Here is a 19,945-nt window from a genome sequence, read left to right on the forward strand (position 1 = left end):
GGTGCTTGGATCCACCTGTTCTATAGTCTGTATCACACAATAGGCTTAGCTACACCAGCTTAGTAGACAGTATCCTACATGATCTGCTTAGATACATTTAATCCACAGACGGTATCACATGATAGGCTTAGATACATCAACTCAGTAGAGAGCACCATATAGGCTTGGATACTGCGGCTCAGTAGACTGTCACACATGAGAGGCTTGGATACACTGGTTCATAAGACCGTATCACACATTAGGCTTACATACAGCAGCTCAGTAGACCGTATCTTACGTGATATGCTTAGATACATTGGCAGACAAAATCGCTCTTCCTCTCCCTTGTATTTCGGCCTCTCCCCGGTGGAGATATCACACTGTGAGGCCGCTTTATGTCAGGGCAGGGTTATTTCCTTCCCTATCCTGTTGTACGTGACTGGGATTGTTTTATGAAATCTCCGATGTAGTCACAGAAGATTCTATAAGTCCAGAAGTAAAATGACCCCGAAGCGTCCGACACAAAGATTGAGAAACGTGTCTCTTCATGTAACAATTATAGCGGAGCTGCACCTCTAATACTGACTCTATTGTCCCCAAATGTGCAAGCCGTGTTACCAGCCAGGGTTACATGTGCTGAGATCACACATATTTTAGTATCTTCAGTGAAAGAGAAAAGCTAAAAAATTTAAAGTGGAACTATGGGGAAATAAGGGACCACCCAGGAACAGAAAAATGTGATGTCTTTAAAACTGCACCGCAAGTGTATTCGGGTTGCGGCTTGTATTGCAGTTCCATTGAAATGAAAGGAGGCTACCTGCAATACCACACACAACCTGTAAACAAGGTGTGGCACTGCTTTAGGAAGAAGAGAGACATTTTTAATCCAAAAATCCCTCCCATGATATTAATCCTCCAGACTCCCTAATGCAGGGTGTGGAGACCATTGCACTAATGGATATTTTTTCCTGCCCTGATATAATGACCCCAGCACTCCGTCCATGTCACAGCGCTATAGTTTGAGGACTCTACGAATAGCTCCATGTATTTCTGCTTCCTGTACCTCTGAGTGAGACATGGGGAGAAATGCACCAGAATTTTTCAGATTTTGAGCAGAGTATGGCTTTAAATGGCTCCGGTAACTTCGAATCCTCCTTTGCTGTAGTAGCTACCTGGTTTTGTAGATGGTAATGCTGCTTCTTGTAGTTCTTCTGCATATGTGCAATTGAGACTGTTGAAGTGTATGATGGAGTTTGCATGAGTGAGTCTTTCATGCATTAGGCCTTAAGTGTCCTTATTTGCCCATCTAACATGTTGTGATGCATTAACATGAAGAAAACACTAGAAAAATGTGAAAACACTGCCCATTTAATTCTGCAGCCTCAGGATTCGGCCAGTATTGGCCCTGCATAAAGACCCTTAAAAGTATAATGAGGTTACTGATATATGACACTGCTATATTGAAGGTACTTACAGGCTATGGGCATCTATACATGCTTTCTTTATTGCATTATACATATTAGCTGGAATAAATATTTCTGCAGTTGGTTTTTATTTCATTTTTACATTTTTGTTCTGCAGCCTGCATATTTTACAACACGCTGCAAGCTGCTCTATGCTGTCCAGCATCAATCTGGACAGCCAGCTTCCTGTGAGCTCAGTCTCCAGGCCATCTCCCTACTCTGTTGACTGCAATTCAGATCTCACACCAAATGAAATTGCAGTCTAGGCTCTGGAACAGAGAGACAAGAAGCTGGTCGTGGTGATTGAGGCATAACAGAATCAAGCAGCTCGCTGTGTATTTTATTACATGAAAACTGTGGAAGAGAAACAAAGAAAATATAATTAAAACTAAATGCTGAAATTTTTCATTCCACATAATACATACAATGCATTCACTGAAATCGAAAGGTGTTCATAGCCTTTAAGGTTATGTTTTTTTTCGTTAGAGAGGTTTTCCATCCAACAGAGTTATATTTCTTTGTATCTATATGTAGAGAACATTGGTGAGGTTACTCCTTGAGGATCTACAGTGGTGGCACGGTATGGCACACGGGCCCTAAAGTCCCTGCTACCAACACCATGAATGCTTACTGCATTCAGATTTATACAGATCCAAGTGAGTTTGCACTGGGATCCCCACCCCCTGTGTAAACTACACCTGGCCCCATATTTCTGTGGTGGGGTTTGAGTAAGCAGTTGCTGGGCACCTTATGCTTCTGAGTAAACTATAGGATTAAACAACCTGTCAAATCCTTCATTCCCTAATGGCAAACAGTGTGGGATGGTCTGCAGTTGCGGTCACCATAGACCGATCCCACAAACATCTAGAGGATCAGATGACAAAAATATCATCTTGCTCCAGCAAGAATGGTGGTCATCCTGTAGATGGTTAAAGATCACTCCACAATAATCTCCCCCAGGTTCATTTATCCCAAAGTGATATCATTAAGTTAATTTTTTAGTTTCACTTCTGTAATTACATATTCAATTTTAATTGGCAGAGCTGCGCCAAGTAGTCAGCATAGTAGACACTGATGAAGAACCACCCAAGAGGAGCCATAATTGTCCCAATAACTGGTCAATCTCATCAATGTTCTTCAGAAATAGATACAAAAATGTTATTTTTGTTGAGATTGGAAAATCCCTATTTGCTGCATCTTTATTCTCCTTGGAAACGTGGACCCCTCGTTGTTTATTTTATTTCTAACCATGAAAGTCTGTGCATGCCGCCATCATTTTTTACTTTCCGTTTCCATCAGTCTCCCGCACTCCCAGCTTTCCTAAACCCTCTGCCTGATTTGTTGCCCTTGATAAATGCCCATTTTGCTCTTTTCATTTTATTTTTTCTTTTTTTAGTTTCCACCCTTCAGATAAACGTATCTTCCTCCCCTACCCACTGCCAGTCTCCTCCTCCTGACTACAATAACTACAGAACATCTCCTTCTGCTGGTACTATCCCACCACCATCTTACGCCAAAGCTATCTCTTCAGCATCTCCTGTCCCTGAACCTAGTAATATATCCACTCAAAAGTCCTCTAACAGAAGCAACGATTCCCCAGAGTTGCCGTCTAACAGTCTGTCTGGATTGGAGTCTTCCGCATCCCAAGCTTCTGCCTTTTCTCCAATCTGGCCAAGTAATGGGACCCTATCCCGAAGCGTCAAGCAAATTTCCCTATCCCCACCACCACCAAATTCCCATTCTCCATTAACTTCTCATCAGTCTGTAAAACATCCCTCTGTGTCCTTTTCGTCCCGCTCTTCTTCTCCTTCTGTGGCTTCATCTGTGCTTCACCAGAACGTGTCTCCACAACTCCTAATTCCAGCAACTCTTCCCGTGATTCCTGCCCAGAGCGTCAGGAGTAGAGGAGGTCCTGACAAAATGGTCCAAAACCCACATTTACCTCATCAGATAGGGCCAGATGACCAAGCAGATGAACCACACTCAACTCAGATTCCATTAAGTTCTCAGAAAGCCCAAGTTAAAAGCTACGACCGTTCCTTTCTGTCCTGCCTCGAAACTGTACCCCTCCCTCAATTGCCAGTCATTGCCAGCCCGGCTGGGACCCTGACTCATGCTTCAGCTCAACCTTTCCACACCTCCTGTCAACCTTCTCAACCATCTTACCAGTCCACATCACATTTTGTTTCATTACCTCCCCCTTATGCTGCTGTATCTGAGCTGAATTTGTCCAAGAGGACTACACATTATATGACATCCGCCATTTCCCAGTTAAGTAAGTACAAGTCACTCAATAAGCAGAAAATGTCATGGGATTTGTGTTGATGTCCAGCCACAGAAATGCATGCACTTGTTTTCTTTTTCTGAAACCCCATTTAAAAGGGGATCCATAGTTACAGGAACCTGTCTGGAAGAATCTGCCGTCCTTTTTCATAATCTTGACTTATTTTTTAGAATAAGGTAGATTGTATTTTTTTTCTTTTACATCCAGAGCTGCATTCAAAATTCTGCTGCTGCTGCTAGAAGCTGTTTAAATGGGGATGCAAACCGGTTTCATAAATAGAAGCAGACTATGCGATTATAGTAATTGTTTAGGATCTGGCTACGGAAACAGACATATGTTTCTATGCAGCAGCCACAACCATAATGTGTTATTAAATGCTTGGCCCACCAAGTACTACATAGACGGGCCCAGTCCTCCAGAATGGTGAAGTAATATTTGCCATTAAAAAATAGTTTTGTGATCTTTTGTGATCACCATAGGGAGTCATGCTCTCAGAATAAAGTGAAAAGCTGGCGAGGACCACTGACTGGTCTTGGATGCCAATGGCGCCATGTTGGACACTAATTATATTGCTTGTTTGTGAGAACCAGCAAAATTTTCAGTGCGCTTTGGATGTTATTGGAGTATGACATGAGTCAAGATTATCACAAGATCACTAAAGTAAAACCAAAAGTGATTGTTAGAAGTACTTAACATGACCACCTAAGGTTACCATAAAGGAACGATAATGGCAAGTAGTGGTGGGTAGGAGTAGGGGGTCACTAACTTATTTGCAAATCATACGTCTATGATGTCAAAGGTACAACAGGAACATTTTATCACAAAATGTAGATTACATGACTTTAGGTTTCTGTAGTTGTTTGTCAGGACGTTGGACTAGGAGGGCATAGTACCACCCATGAGGAGTGACAACACTGTCACAATATATCTGCTATATCTGCATTACATTGTGTGGGTTTTTTATTATTGTTGCTTACCTATACACACTATATAATATCATATCACATATAAACAAACACAATAATTATACTCAGCATTGAAATTGTAAAACAGATAAGGCAAAGTCGTGGAATGATAAAAATCACAGAACCTATAAACACTTTAATCATCAGCAAATGATGGAAAAATAGAAGCAAATTTTCAAAACCTCTCAGGTTATTTAGAATGGAATATGAGCACCCAGGGCAAAAATTCCCACACTTAACTTCATTGACAGGAGCCAAGGTAAGGCAAGGTGTATTACTGGTTGTCTGATGAAATCACCAAGATCCACTGCTGGCAGCTCCTGTGTAATCACCGACCAATGACAGCCCAGATGTACTCGATGGGAGACGAGACTGGAGACGCTGCAGCCATGTTAGCACATTTAGGACACGCAGGCTGCTCACAGTAGCATGAGCAACATATGTCCCGGTGATGTTGTGTTAAATAACTGCTCCTGGGACACTTTGAAAAAATGGCAGCACCACTGCTTCCACGACCAAATAAATGTAACGCCGAGCTGTTAGTGCACCTGGAATGAAGACTAGAGGGGTCCAACTACTGTACATTGTGCCTACCACATCATAATCCCAGTAATAGGATTGGTGTGATCTTCCCTCGTAAAGGTGTGGCATTGCATAATGTACGGTAGCCAGGTGCACTAAGCTCGGCGTTACATTTATTTGTCCGTGAAACCTGTGGTGTGGCCATGTCTCTGAATTGTCCCCTTGACTGTTTTGTTAACGTGCTACTATGGCCTGCAGAGTCTCCAGACTTGTCTCCCATCGAGTTCCATCTGGGATGTCTTTGGTCGGCAATTGCACTGGGAGCTGCCAGCAATGGAGCTTGATAATTTGCCCAAGTGCATTCAGAGCGACGGGACCTTCCTCAGACGACCATTAATAACCTCACTGATAGCAGCCAAGGTCTACAAGTGCGAGGATTTCTGCACGGGGTGCTCACATTAAGTACTGAAAAAATCCAGATGTTTTGGAAATTTTGTTTTCATTTTTTCCTCATTTGAAGATCAGTTATGTCTATCCATCCTGTCGTTTCCTGTCATTCCACAACTTTTCATTTTCTGTGTTAAAATTTCAAAGGTTGAGGAGTCTGTGTGTGTAATATAATATGTACATATTTATTATACACACAGAGCTACAATGTGTCCCCTTGTGGTTCTGTTTTTATAACTGGAAGAATAAATTGCTCTACAGCCACATCTTACTGTCCAAAAATACTGAAAATCTAATGGACCTTAGTATATGTTAAAGGGGACATGCCTTTTTTAATTAAATGCATATATTTTTGATCAAAACTTTTTGCAGCTTGTTTTACAGCCTCTATGTATCACAGTACCTAGCAGAATAAGTAATCCATAAATCAGTCAGTGACCTTGTTCCACCTCAGGGATTGTAAAAGGGTGCGTTTACATTAAGCGATCAGCGATCGGTCTGCATCTGCCCATCGGTCTACATCTGCCCATCGGTGGTCATTTAATAGACTGCATTTAATATGAGCACAGAACAATCAGTAATGGACCGTTCAGGGCACATAGGCCACCATTGTTCTCGGCAGCACAGGTCCCTTTTACACAGGATGATGTGCTTCCGAGAACAGTGATCTTTAACCAAGCCAAAAATTAATCTCACAAGATGAACGAGCGCTTTGTTTGTTCATAGGTTGATCGGCAATTTAGACTGCAAAATTATTTGCAAATCATGCAGAATGAATGCACCTTAACCCTTTCTCCTGAGCTGTCTTCTATGCAGATTTATGACCACATCAAAGTTCAACTCAGGAGAAGAGAGATAAGACTTACAGACCCTGCCATAAGATAAACTCACTGACTGTTTCCCTGGTAACTAATTCCGCAGTCCGCCATGTACACTGATATATAGACGCTGTAGAAGACAAATAGTTCAACATTTTTAAAAAGCAATTCCAAAAATATTTTTAGACTAAACATATATGCATAATGACCTAAAGAGGCCCATGTCATTTTAAAGGGAAAGTGGACCCCAAACTCTCTAAAATCAACAGAACGGGTATTCGCCCTCCGTGGGTCCGGTGTCGGCTCCCTGCTGCTACCTGGATCTCAGTGTTTTGGCTGAAGTGGTAGCATCACATTGACGGCACACATCACCGCTGCAACTAATCACTTATCTCAGGGGCTTGTGCAGTGTATGTAGGCACAGCTCTGTAATTAGCTATAGCAGTAATGTCACCACTGCAGCCCAAACACTTAGCTGCAGCCGGCGAGTACCTGCTTTTATTGTAGAGTGCCTGTCGTCCACTTTACTGAAAATCGGAAACCCAATCTGGTAGGAAAAAATGATGGTAGTGTCCTGATGCAGCCGCCCTACTTGAGTCACTACACAACCTGGGCACCCGCCAGAGCAGTTCCAGTAATTCTGAGATTAATCTTCCTAATTAGGGTAGTTAATATGCAAAAGCGCCAATCTAGTACTTACACTCAAGACCACCTTGAAGTCATATTCATGTCTGCTCCTTTGTCCCTGGTATGAAGGTTGTTTTCCCAATTCATAGATGTAAGACTTTTCCCTACAGATTTTATTTTTTTTACTGTAGTAAAGAGAAGTTTCACGCAGTATTTTCAACCCCATTTTAAAATATTTACACCCCAGCTTTAACATTGCCTATACACGAAGCTAACCTATCTCTTAATGACTTTTTTTCTCAAGCATTCAATTTTTTCTTTACATTTTATCTTTTACATTGTAGAACAAAAAAGTCTCACATTTCTACAAGGAAACCATCAATAAGCAGTTCTTTACTGATCTGTCACTATTCCCTGGCCTAACGAAGAAATGATTTTATTTTTGAAGGTCCCATGCTCCCTCCAGGCCATCCCTCTTCTACAACTATGGTAGCTTCAGTTGGGGTAGTACCTGCTCCATCCAGTGGACCTCCACCACCGCCACCACTCGTTCCTCTACCGCCATCAGGAGCTACCCCGCCACCTGCCCCTCCACTACCAGCTGGAGGAAGCCAAGGGGTGGTGTATGAAGATAGCCCAGCGTCCGGGCTGGCAGCAGCTCTGGCAGGTGCCAAACTAAGGAAAGTACAACGGGTGAGACATATATATGTACATTCCCTGTAATGTCATCATATTGAGAAATCGCTGTATACCTCTGAGGCCGAGAAATGAAAGTTACATAAGATTCAGAGAGGAAAATCTACTAAAATGAAACTCGGGGCATTTTCTTTTTCATCAACTTTTTTTTAAATATATTTTCTCCTTGAAGCCAGAAGATGGTTCAGGAAGTTCTAGTCCCTGCGGAGCTTCCAAGACTGATGCCAATCGAACAAGCAGTGGAAGCGGAGGAGGAGGATTAATGGAAGAAATGAATAAACTGCTGGCAAAAAGGTTCAGTACTCTAAGAATATCATGATGAATTAAAGGGGTATTCTCATTTCAAAGTTGATGGTTTATCCTATAGATTTGTCATATATTTCTGAGATGAGAACGCCAGGTAGTTATATTCTTGTACATAGGAGCAGTATTATAGTAGTGACTAGACGGTGGCCCGATTCTAATGCATCGGGTATTCTAGAATATGTATGCGGCCAACCGGGCGCGACTAATCTGCGAAGCAGTGTTTAAGGCTGTGTGCCCACGTAGCATTTTTCAAGCGTTTTTGATGCGGAATTTCCGCAGCGTAAACGCTTGAAAAACGCTTGGTAACACGCACCCCATGGTCCCCAATGGGATTCCGCAAGTTCTATGCACATGCTGCGGATTTTTCCGCAGCGTTTATGCTGCGTTCAAAAATCCGCAGCATGTCATTTAATTTTGCGTTTCCGCATGCAGAATTGCCTTTGTTCAATGCATAAAAAACGCAAGGCAATTCCGCATGTGGAAAACGCGTGATAAACGCGCGAAAAACGCGCGATAAACGCGTGCGGAATTCCGCATGCGTTTTTCCGGGAGAGGACTTGCATTTATGCAGCAGAAATTTTCTGCTTCATAAATGCAACGTGGGCACATAGCCTTAATGGGTTGTGCACTACTTTAAATTAACCCCCCAATGTATCCCCCCGGGGCCCCTAATGAATTTTGTAATTACGTCATGTTGTCAATACTGCTTGTGACAACATCGCTGACCACGCACAGCCAGCACGTAATTCCCCCGGCTGCAGCCGGCTCTTGCTTCCGCTAACATCACGACTATTTGCAGCTGCAGCCGGGGGTCTCCTGTAACGCGTTCCACGGTGAATGACGGGCTGTGGGCGGGGTTATCCCCCATCGTGTCACACCCAGCATCCACCGGCCGGCCGCGACCAATCAGAGAAGCGGTGTTTTAAATTTTGCGCCAATATCGCTGATTGGTCGCACCTGCCCGGCCGCGACCAATCAGCGAAGCGTGTTATCTCCCGGCTGCATCGCCGCTGACCTCCATGCGGCTACCGTCTAGGGCTAGGGCAGCTGATCTCCCGACGGCAAGTGTGAAGGGACACCCGGGGAGCGGCGCTGCCTAGACCGCTGGTCGGGGTACTTCTGCTGTGAGCCGGTCATCTCCTGGTCATCTCCCGGCTGCATCGCCGCTGACCTCCGTGCGGAAGATGAGTCGCTAACGGCCGCCATCTTGTTCTGAAATCCCGGATCGCTGATTGGCCGCGGCCAGACCAATCAGCGACGCGGGATTTCCTGGACGGACAGACAGACGGGATAAGCCGATTATATAGTACATATTCTTGTACATAGGAGCAGTATTATAGTAGTTATATTCTTGTACATAGGGGGCAGTATTCTAGTAGTTATATTCTTGTACATAGGGGCAGTATTATAGTAGTTATATTCTTGTACATAGGGAGCAGTATTATAGTAGTTATATTCTTGTACATAGGAGCAGTATTATAGTAGTTATATTCTTGTACATAGGGAGCAGTATTATAGTAGTTATATTCTTGTACATAGGGAGCAGTATTATAGTAGTTATATTCTTGTACATAGGAGCAGTATTATAGTAGATATATTCTTGTACATAGGAGGCAGTATTATAGTAGTTATATTCTTGTACATAGGGGGCAGTATTCTAGTAGTTATATTCTTGTACATAGGGGCAGTATTATAGTAGTTATATTCTTGTACATAGGGAGCAGTATTATAGTAGTTATATTCTTGTACATAGGAGCAGTATTATAGTAGTTATATTCTTGTACATAGGGAGCAGTATTATAGTAGTTATATTCTTGTACATAGGGAGCAGTATTATAGTAGTTATATTCTTGTACATAGGAGCAGTATTATAGTAGATATATTCTTGTACATAGGAGGCAGTATTATAGTAGTTATATTCTTGTACATAGGAGGCAGTATTATAGTAGTTATATTCCTGTACATAGGGGGCAGTATTATAGTAGTTATATTCCTGTACATAGGGGGCAGTATTATAGTAGTTATATTCTTGTACATAGGGAGCAGTATTATAGTAGTTATATTCTTGTACATAGGGGGCAGTATTATAGTAGTTATATTCCTGAACATAGGGGGCAGTATTATAGTAGTTATATTCTTGTATATAGGAGCAGTATTATAGTAGTTATATTCTTGTACATAGGAACAGTATTATAGTAGTTATATTCTTGTACATAGGGGGCAGTATTATAGTAGTTATATTCTTGTACATAGGGGGCAGTATTATAGTAGTTATATTCTTGTACATAGGGGCAGTATTATAGTAGTTATATTCTTGTACATAGGAGTAGTATTATAGTAGTTATATTCTTGTACATAGGGACAGTATTATAGTAGTTATATTCTTGTACATAGGGAGCAGTATTATAGTAGTCATATTCTTGTACATAGGGAGCAGTATTATAGTAGTTATATTCTTGTACATAGGTGCAGTATTATAGTAGTTATATTCTTGTATATAGGAGCAGTATTATAGTAGTTAGATTCTTGTACATAGGAGTAGTATTATAGTAGTTATATTCTTGTACATAGGGACAGTATAATAGTAGTTAGATTCTTGTACATAGGGGCAGTATTATAGTAGTTATATTCTTGTACATAGGGGGCAGTATTATAGTAGTTATATTCTTGTACATAGGAGCAGTATTATAGTAGTTATATTCTTATACATAGGGGGCAGTATTATAGTAGTTATATTCTTGTACACGAGGAGCAGTATTATAGTAGTTATATTCTTGTACATAGGGTCAGTATTATAGTAGCTATATTCTTGTACATAGGAGGCAGTATTATAGTAGTTATATTCTTGTACATAGGGGCAGTATTATAGTAGTTATATTCTTGTACATAGGGGGCAGTATTATAGTAGTTATATTCTTGTACATAGGGGGCAGTATTATAGTAGTTATATTCTTGTACATAGGAGCAGTATTATAGTAGTTATATTCTTGTACATAGGGGGCAGTATTATAGTAGTTATATTCTTGTACATAGGGGCAGTATTATAGTAGTTAGATTCTTGTACATAGGAGTAGTATTATAGTAGTTAGATTCTTGTACATAGGAGCAGTATTATAGTAGTTATATTCTTGTACATAGGGGCAGTATTATAGTAGTTATATTCTTGTACATAGGGGGCAGTATTATAGTAGTTATATTCTTGTACATAGGAGCAGTATTATAGTAGTTATATTCTTATACATAGGGGGCAGTATTATAGTAGTTATATTCTTGTACATAGGAGCAGTATTGTAGTAGTTATATTCTTGTACATAGGGTCAGTATTATAGTAGCTATATTCTTGTACATAGGAGGCAGTATTATAGTAGTTATATTCTTGTACATAGGGGCAGTATTATAGTAGTTATATTCTTGTACATAGGGGGCAGTATTATAGTAGTTATATTCTTGTACATAGGGGGCAGTATTATAGTAGTTATATTCTTGTACATAGGAGCAGTATTATAGTAGCTATATTCTTGTACATAGGGGCAGTATTATAGTAGTTATATTCTTGTACATAGGGGGCAGTATTATAGGAGTTATATTCTTGTACATAGGGGGCAGTATTATAGTAGTTATATTCTTGTACATAGGGGGCAGTATTATAGTAGTTATATTCTTGTACATAGGGGCGGTATTATAGTAGTTATATTCTTGTACATAGGAGCAGTATTATAGTAGCTATATTCTTGTACATAGGAGGCAGTATTATAGTAGTTATATTCTTGTACATAGGGGCAGTATTATAGTAGTTATATTCTTGTACATAGGAGCAGTATTATAGTAGCTATATTCTTGTACATAGGAACAGTATTATAGTAGTTATATTCTTGTACATAGGGGGCAGTATTATAGGAGTTATATTCTTGTACATAGGGGGCAGTATTATAGTAGTTATATTCTTGTACATAGGGGCGGTATTATAGTAGTTATATTCTTGTACATAGGAGCAGTATTATAGTAGCTATATTCTTGTACATAGGAGGCAGTATTATAGTAGTTATATTCTTGTACATAGGGGGCAGTATTATAGGAGTTATATTCTTGTACATAGGGGGCAGTATTATAGTAGTTATATTCTTGTACATAGGGGCAGTATTATAGTAGTTATATTCTTGTACATAGGAGGCAGTATTATAGTAGTTATATTCTTGTACATAGGGAGCAGTATTATAGTAGTTATATTCTTGTACATAGGTGCAATATTATAGTACTTATATTCATTAAGCAACAATATTGATATGTTTTGTGTTGCAGAAGAAAAGCAGCCTCACAGACAGAAAAGCCTGGGGACAAAAAAGAAGATGAATGCCAAAACGTGAGTGTCTATAAAACCTTCGTACCTCCCAATTATCCAGATGTCCACTATATAATGCCAGTCGATAGAATTATCCCAGTTATATCTGATATTCTGTTGTAAGAATTGTTTGTTTTTAATTATTATGTTCCTTTATATTTAGGAAGATGCCAGTCTCTCATCTTCTCCGAACACGCGGGGTCCCACACCTCAGAACTCTGCAGGTATACCAACACTATTGTGTATATTCAAGTGCTTCTCACTAAATTAGAATATCATCAAAAAGTTAATTTATTTCAATTCTTCAATACAAAATGTGAAACTCATATTATATAGAGTCATTACAAACAGAGTGATCTATTTCAAGTGTTTATTTCCTTTAAAGGGGTTTTCCCCACAAACAAAAGTTCATTTTAATCAATAGATCTTTGAATAATAATAAGTTCCACAATTTAATGTATTTAAATAAAATGTTCCTGTGCTGAGATAATCTTAGAAATGTGCCCCTTTCTAACGTTTGTGTCTGACCGTGCAGGAGCCCGGTCTGATCATACCACAGCTCCTGGGCAGGGGAAGAAGCAAAAGACTATACAGATATTACAGCCGGGATCACAGCTGATTCTTTCTTTGAAGTAAAACATTGTTTAAAAACAGGCAGGAAATTTTTTACCCCAGAAAAAGAATCAGCTGCGATCCCCTGCTGTAATATCTGTACTGTCCCCATCCCCCTGCCCAGGAGCTGTGCTATGATCAGACAGTGTTCCTGCATGGTCAGACACGACCATTACACAGGGGAACATTTATAAGATTATCTCAGCACAGGAACATTTTATTTAAACACATCCAATTGTGGAACTTATTATTATTCCAAGATCTATTGATTAAAATCAACTTTCGTTTGTGGGAAAACCCCTCTAATGTTGATGATTATGGCTTACAGCCAATGAAAACACAAGTCATTATCGCAGTAAATTAGAATACTTTATAACAGCTTGAAAAATGTTTTTAAAATCCGAAATGTTGTCCTCCTGAAATGTCTGTTCAGTAAATGCCCTCAGTACTTGGTCGGGCTCCTTTTGCATCAATTACTACATCAATGCGGCAATGTGGCATGGAGGCGATCAGCCTGTGGCACTGCTGAGGGGTTATGGAAGCCCAGGTTGCTTTGATAGCCGCCTTCAGCTCGTCTGCATTGTTGGGTCTGAGGTCTCTCATCTTCCTCTTGACAATACCCCATAGATTCTCTATAATAGATTCTCTATGGGGTTAAGGTCAGGCGAGTTTGCTGCCAATCAAGCACAGTGATACTGTTGTATGTAAACCAGGTATTGGTACTTTTAGCAGTGTGGACAGGGGCCAAGTCCTGCTGGAGAATGACATTTCCTTCTCCAAAAAGCTTGTCGGCAGAGGGAAGCATGAAGTGCTCTACAATGTCTTGGTAGACGGCTGCGCTGACTTTGGTGTTGATAAAACACAGTTGACCTACACCAGCAGATGACATGGCTCCCCAAACCATCACTGATTGTGGAGGCTTCACACTAGACCTCCAGCAGCTTGGATTGTGGCCTCTGCACTCTTCCTCCAGACTCTGGGACCATCTGGAGTGCGTCAATGACTGCCTTCTGGACATCTGTCAAGTCAGCAGTCTTCCCCATGATTGTGGAGCCTACTGAAACAGACTAAGGGACCTTTTTAAATGCTTTGGAAGCCTTTGCAGGTGTTTTTGTTAATAACTTTAATTTACTGAGATAATGACTTGTGTTTTCATTGGCTGTAAGCCATAATCAGCAACATTAACAGAAATAAACACTTGAAATAGATCATTCTGGTTGTAATGACTCTATATAATATATGAGTTACACTTTTTGTATTGAAGAACTGAAATAAATTAACTTTTTGATGATATTCTGATTTTGTGAGATGGACATGTACATGTATGGAATCCTCACGCTCTCCCCCCTAACACCAGCTCCATATGGTCTTGACCTATGGAAATATTTATGTGTCATAACCAATTTCGATCTGGTTCTATATTTTTGGTGGTTGTTAGCACCATCATTACACAGCCAGTGTCTTAATTCTGTGCTCGTTAATTTCACCATAGTTCCTCATATCTATTGTCAGTGGTGGAATTTCTGATTTCCTGATTCAGAGTTCCAAATCCCCTGCATAGGGTTAAACATAAAGAGTAACCAGCGTTTTATTTTTTTCAAAATCAGTAATACACATGAAAACATTAAACTTTGGAATATATCTCATCACATAATTGTGCTTCTTTCACCTCCTGGCTTGATCTTTCATTTTCAATTTTTGGTTCAAATCTGTATTCAGTGATGACAAAGTATGATATTACTGAGATAGGAGATGACAGTTGGTGCTTTTAAAATTCTATGTAGAGGGAAGATACAAGATGAACACAGACATTCTGCTGCAAGTTCTCATGAAATGGTCGCAGTTCTCCATAGAACTTTATAAACACCAACTGCCATCTCCTATCCTAAGTCTTTTCCATTATTGAGATAGAATCTTATTAGTATCAGCTGTCATCTCCTATTTAGATAGAAGGGTGAGGAGGAGGGTGGAGCTTTGCCTCTAGCTCCTTCCGCCTACATACAATTGTATCCATAGGAACTGTCATCTATCTCAGTAATGGGAACGTCTGTCTTCACTGAATACAGATTTAACCTCAGAATTGAGAATTTTGATTATTTGATGTGTACTGTTGATTTAGGAAATAAAAGTTAAAAAGACTGTTACTCTATTCTAATATTGTCTTTCTGCAGCCATCACTAGGGGGAGCTAAATGCATTCTGCTCATACATTGAACTCAACTATAAACCTGTATGCAGTGAGCTTCCTCTAGGGGTGGTTAGAGCAATGTCAGAAAAACAAATCTCTGACTGCTACTAAAACATTAAGAAATCTTACACAGATTCTTGTACCTATAAATGATATGCAGTTAAATGGTGGAGATCCACTTTAAAGCCTCCACTACATGGACAGATATTCTATCACTGCCTGTCTCGGTTATCTAATACTGGTATCTTATTGCAGACTTGGGTAAAAAACCATGGGAGAGAAGTAATTCAGTGGAAAAGCCTGCGCCCTCATTACTGTCCAGGTGAGTGCTCACCCCAGTCTCAGTGCATGGATTGTGTCCTGTAGTGCTCCCTATTCATGTGCTATCTCATCGCATTGCCATAGAAGCCCATCAGGGGTGAAGGGTCCTGAAGCCAAGTCTGCCTTATGCATAGTCTATTGGGTGGTCTAAACCAACCCCCAAACATCAATATCTATAAATAATCTGCATAAAAGTCACTGTGTGCATAAATTACTGATCCTGTACTGATCCGGAGTTACATCCTGTATTATACTCCAGAGCTGCACTCACTATTCTGCTGGTGCAGTCACTGTGTACATACATTACATTACTGACCCTGTACTGATCCTGAGTTATATCCTGTATTATACTCCAGAGCTGCACTCACTATTCTGCTGGTGCAGTCACTGTGTACATACATTACATTACTGATCCTGAGTTACATCCTGTATTATACTCCAGAGCTGCACTCACTATTCTGCTGGTGCAGTCACTGTGTACATACATTACATTACTGATCCTGTACTGATCCTGAGTTACATCCTGTATTATACTACAGAGCTGGACTCACTATTCTGCTGGTTCAGTCACTGTGTACATACATTACATTACTGATCCTGAGTTACATCCTGTATTATACTCCAGAGCTGCACTCACTATTCTGCTGGTGCAGTCACCGTGTACATACATTACATTACTGATCCTGAGTTACATCCTGTATTATACTCCAGAGCTGCACTCACTATTCTGCTGGTGCTGTCACTGTGTACATACATTACATTACTGACCCTGTACTGATCCTGAGTTACATCCTGTATTATACTCCAGAGCTGCACTCACTATTCTGCTGGTGCAGTCACCGTGTACATACATTACATTACTGATCCTGAGTTACATCCTGTATTATACTCCAGAGCTGCACTCACTATTCTGCTGGTGCTGTCACTGTGTACATACATTACATTACTGACCCTGTACTGATCCTGAGTTACATCCTGTATTATACTCCAGAGCTGCACTCTCTATTCTTCTGGTTCAGTCACTGTGTACATACATTACATTACTGATCCTGAACTGATCCTGAGTTACATCCTGTATTATACTCCAGAGCTGCACTCACTATTCTGCTGGTGCAGTCACCGTGTACATACATTACATTGCTGATCCTGAGTTACATCATGTAGATCTTTTTATTATAAAAATGAAAAATCATAACAATAATAATAACAGAAACATAATAAAATTAATAACCACAAAATAAACAATGTAATGAAACTTGCCCAGCCGCTCCCTCTCTCCTCACACACATATTATATACTGTATATATACAGAATAAACAACTTACACTATGACATCTGGTCCGGTTACCAAACAAAATAATAATATAATAAGTAAAATAAACAATAGGTGACAAAAATATATACAAACTAATATATACATATACATTTTTTATTATTTTTTATAAATAATATAAAATAAATACTAAGTATACAAATATATACAAGACTAAACTAAGCACCCCACACTCAAGCCCACCATTCCCAACCCCGGCACTGACCTGAGAGCTGGTCCTGCGCCTCAGTTCTTGTCCAACGTCCATAGGCCAGATCAGGCAGTGCCAGTTTTTCCCCCAAATAACCAGTGTCCCAAAGCCCCACAAGATGAACCCACCTCCCCCCTTTTCCCACCACCCAACCTAACACCTACACCCAAATTCATATCCTTACATACAATATATACAGAAACAAACAATACAATAACAAACAATACAATAATCACAACTGACGAAGCCCAAGTTCGGTGCCTGCAGCCCTACATCACTGTCTACTGATCAAAACAAAACAAAAATCTATGGTGTCAGCAGCAGCCCACCACCAGGAGAGGAGATGACCAGACTAGGGCACACTAAAAGAAAAGCCCCTCCAGAGGAGAGCGGCCCTCCGTGTACCCAGTCTCTCATACTCCAGAGAACGCACCTTCACCAGGTCACCGAGTATGGTCCTAAACACATCGTCCACTGGGAGGATTTTCCGTTGCGTCGATGCTAAGCACCGTGCGTTCCACGTGTGATACCTAACCACTGTGCTAACTAGAAATAAGGTGCAGCGGTCCCGACCACCCAGGTCTCCGAATGCTCCATAGGCCCATTCCGCATAAGAGAGACCGGCCAGCTGAGGCCAGCCAATGGAGGCGCCCACCCTGTTGTACACCTCTGTGTTAAAGGGACAGCGAAGCAGGAAGTGGTCCATGCTTTCTAGCATGGTACCCCAATGCTCCCGAGGACAGTTCCTGTCCTCAGAGCTCCTACACTTCAGATTGTCCCTCACACACAGTTTCCCATGGAAGCAGCGCCAAGCCAAGTCCCAAAACTTCGACAGGATCCTGATAGAATTCAAAAGATGCAGACCCACCCCAAGATCCCGACTTGGGCAATCCCTGAGCACCAGAGGCCTCTGAAAATGGGTCAACAAAACCCTTTTGTCAAGGAGCTTCCTTGGCAGAGTCCTGACCTCCCACATTCCCAGACCCCACCAGCGAATTACCTTCAGAACCACGGTAGCATAAGCCGGGAGATGTCCATGCGGTGTGTGTAGATCCTTCACTTGCCTTCCTGTCTCCCATTCCTGGAAGAAAGGCTGAAACCATCCCCTACAGGAGAATACCCACGGAGGAGCCCTCTCTTTCCAGAGGTTTGCAATATTGATCTTAATGAAGGTATTCACAAGGAATATCACAGGGTTGACCATACCCAACCCTCCTAGTCTCCTCGTACGGTAAGTAACCTCCCTCTTGACCAGGTTCAGTCTATTCCCCCATAACAGTTGGAAGAACAAACTGTAGACCAGAGTCCAGAGAGGCTCCGGCAAGATGCACACACTGCCCAGATAGATCAGCAAAGGGAGCAGGTAGGTTTTAATCAGGTTTACCCTTTCCCTTAGGATCAAAGACCAATCCTTACATTGGTTCACCTTCTGAGTGGCGATCTCCAGCCTGCTGTCCCAATTTTGTTTGGGGTAATACCCCTGGCCAAATTCGATGCCAAGAACTTTTGCTGAGACTTTGGGTCCTGGAAGGGTGTCTGGGAGATCAAAACCAGAATCTCCTCCTCCTAGCCAGAGACTCTCACACTTATCCCGGTTGATCTTGGACCCGGATGCCTCCGAGTAGCGATTTACCTCTGACATCAGCCATTCTGCCTCCCCATCAGAGGAAACAAAAACGGTGACGTCATCGGCATACGCCACCACTCTCAGAGTGGCTTCCGGTGCTGCCCGGTCCATCCCGATCCCAGCCAATGGTCCACACTCCACCCTCCTAAGAAGTGGGTCAATCGCAAACACGTACAGCAGCGGGCTCAAGGGACAACCCTGGCGAACACCATACCCAACCTCAAAAGAGCTGCCAATCCAACCGTTCACAAGCTGGAAACTCTCTGCCCCAGCGTACAAGGTCTTAAGCCAATCAACAAACCGCCCGGCAGGCCATACCTCAGAAGGACAGACCAGAGGTACTCATGATTAACCCGATCAAACGCTTTTGCCTGGTCCAATGACAGCATGTACCCCTTCCAGTGGCCAGCCCTACCCTGCTCCACCGCCTCTTGGACACAGAGTACAGCACTAATTGTACTGCGGCCCGGAACAGAGCAATGCTGGGCTCCCGAAAGGAGCCGTGGTACAAATTTCACCAGCCAATTAAACAGCACCTTTGCCAAAACCTTGCTGTCTGCATTCAGAAGCGCTATGGGACGCCAATTCTCAATGCAAGATGGGTCCTTACCCTTTGACAAGATGATCAGGGCAGACCTCCTCATTGACTTTGGCAGAGTGCCCGAGGAAAGATACTCATTGAATACATCAGTCAAGAGGGGAACCAAGGCGTCCTTAAAGGTCTTATAGAATTCAGATGTTAAGCCATCTAGACCGGGAGATTTCTTTAGGGCAAGCCCTTCAATCGCCAACTTAACTTCCTCTTCCCTGATCATCTCTGTCAAAACGCCAAGAGAGGGGTCTACCCCTGGTTCGGGGACGGCTTCAGCCAGAAAAGCCGACATCTCGTCCCAATCCAGATCCCTCTTCCCCAAGAGGTGCGAGTAGAAGGATCTGACAACCTCCATGATCCCTGATCTGGATCTTTTCAGGGACCCCGCAGTGTCAACCAATCCTGTAACAACTTTACTATTCACTGACATCTTGCAGTTTCTGTAAGGGTTGGGCGAGCAGTACTTCCCATAATCCCTCTCAAAAACCAAAGATGCGTGTCTATCATACTGACACCTCATTAGCAAAGATTTCACTCTGGAGATCTCCTCGCTGCTACCTCCAGTTGAGACAAGATGCCTGAGTTTCCTCCTCAGGCCCTGATACAGGCGATACCTGTCCAGGCTCCTGAGGCTCGA

The 19,945-nt window shown here is 41.8% G+C and overlaps 1 protein-coding gene across 5 annotated transcripts in view; it reads left to right on the forward strand.

Annotated features, from left to right (window-relative positions):
• The window catches only part of EVL (Enah/Vasp-like), a 157,775-nt gene that overhangs the window by 127,248 nt on the left and 10,582 nt on the right, over positions 1-19,945 (forward strand). For 4 of the 5 annotated variants that reach the window (XM_073638430.1, XM_073638426.1, XM_073638429.1 and 1 more), the window contains exons 6-11: positions 2,839-3,717; positions 7,554-7,798; positions 7,974-8,095; positions 12,407-12,467; positions 12,610-12,670; positions 15,501-15,567. In XM_073638430.1, the coding sequence (XP_073494531.1) occupies positions 2,839-3,717; positions 7,554-7,798; positions 7,974-8,095; positions 12,407-12,467; positions 12,610-12,670; positions 15,501-15,567 (1,435 nt within the window). The remainder of the gene's footprint in view (positions 1-2,838; positions 3,718-7,553; positions 7,799-7,973; positions 8,096-12,406; positions 12,468-12,609; positions 12,671-15,500; positions 15,568-19,945) is intronic. The other variant, XM_073638432.1, reaches the window with a different exon arrangement.

The sequence above is a fragment of the Phyllobates terribilis genome, unplaced genomic scaffold, assembly GCF_046119375.1.
Source record: "Phyllobates terribilis strain yellow unplaced genomic scaffold, ASM4611937v1 Scaffold_7__3_contigs__length_470593459, whole genome shotgun sequence".
NCBI lineage: Eukaryota > Metazoa > Chordata > Amphibia > Anura > Dendrobatidae > Phyllobates > Phyllobates terribilis.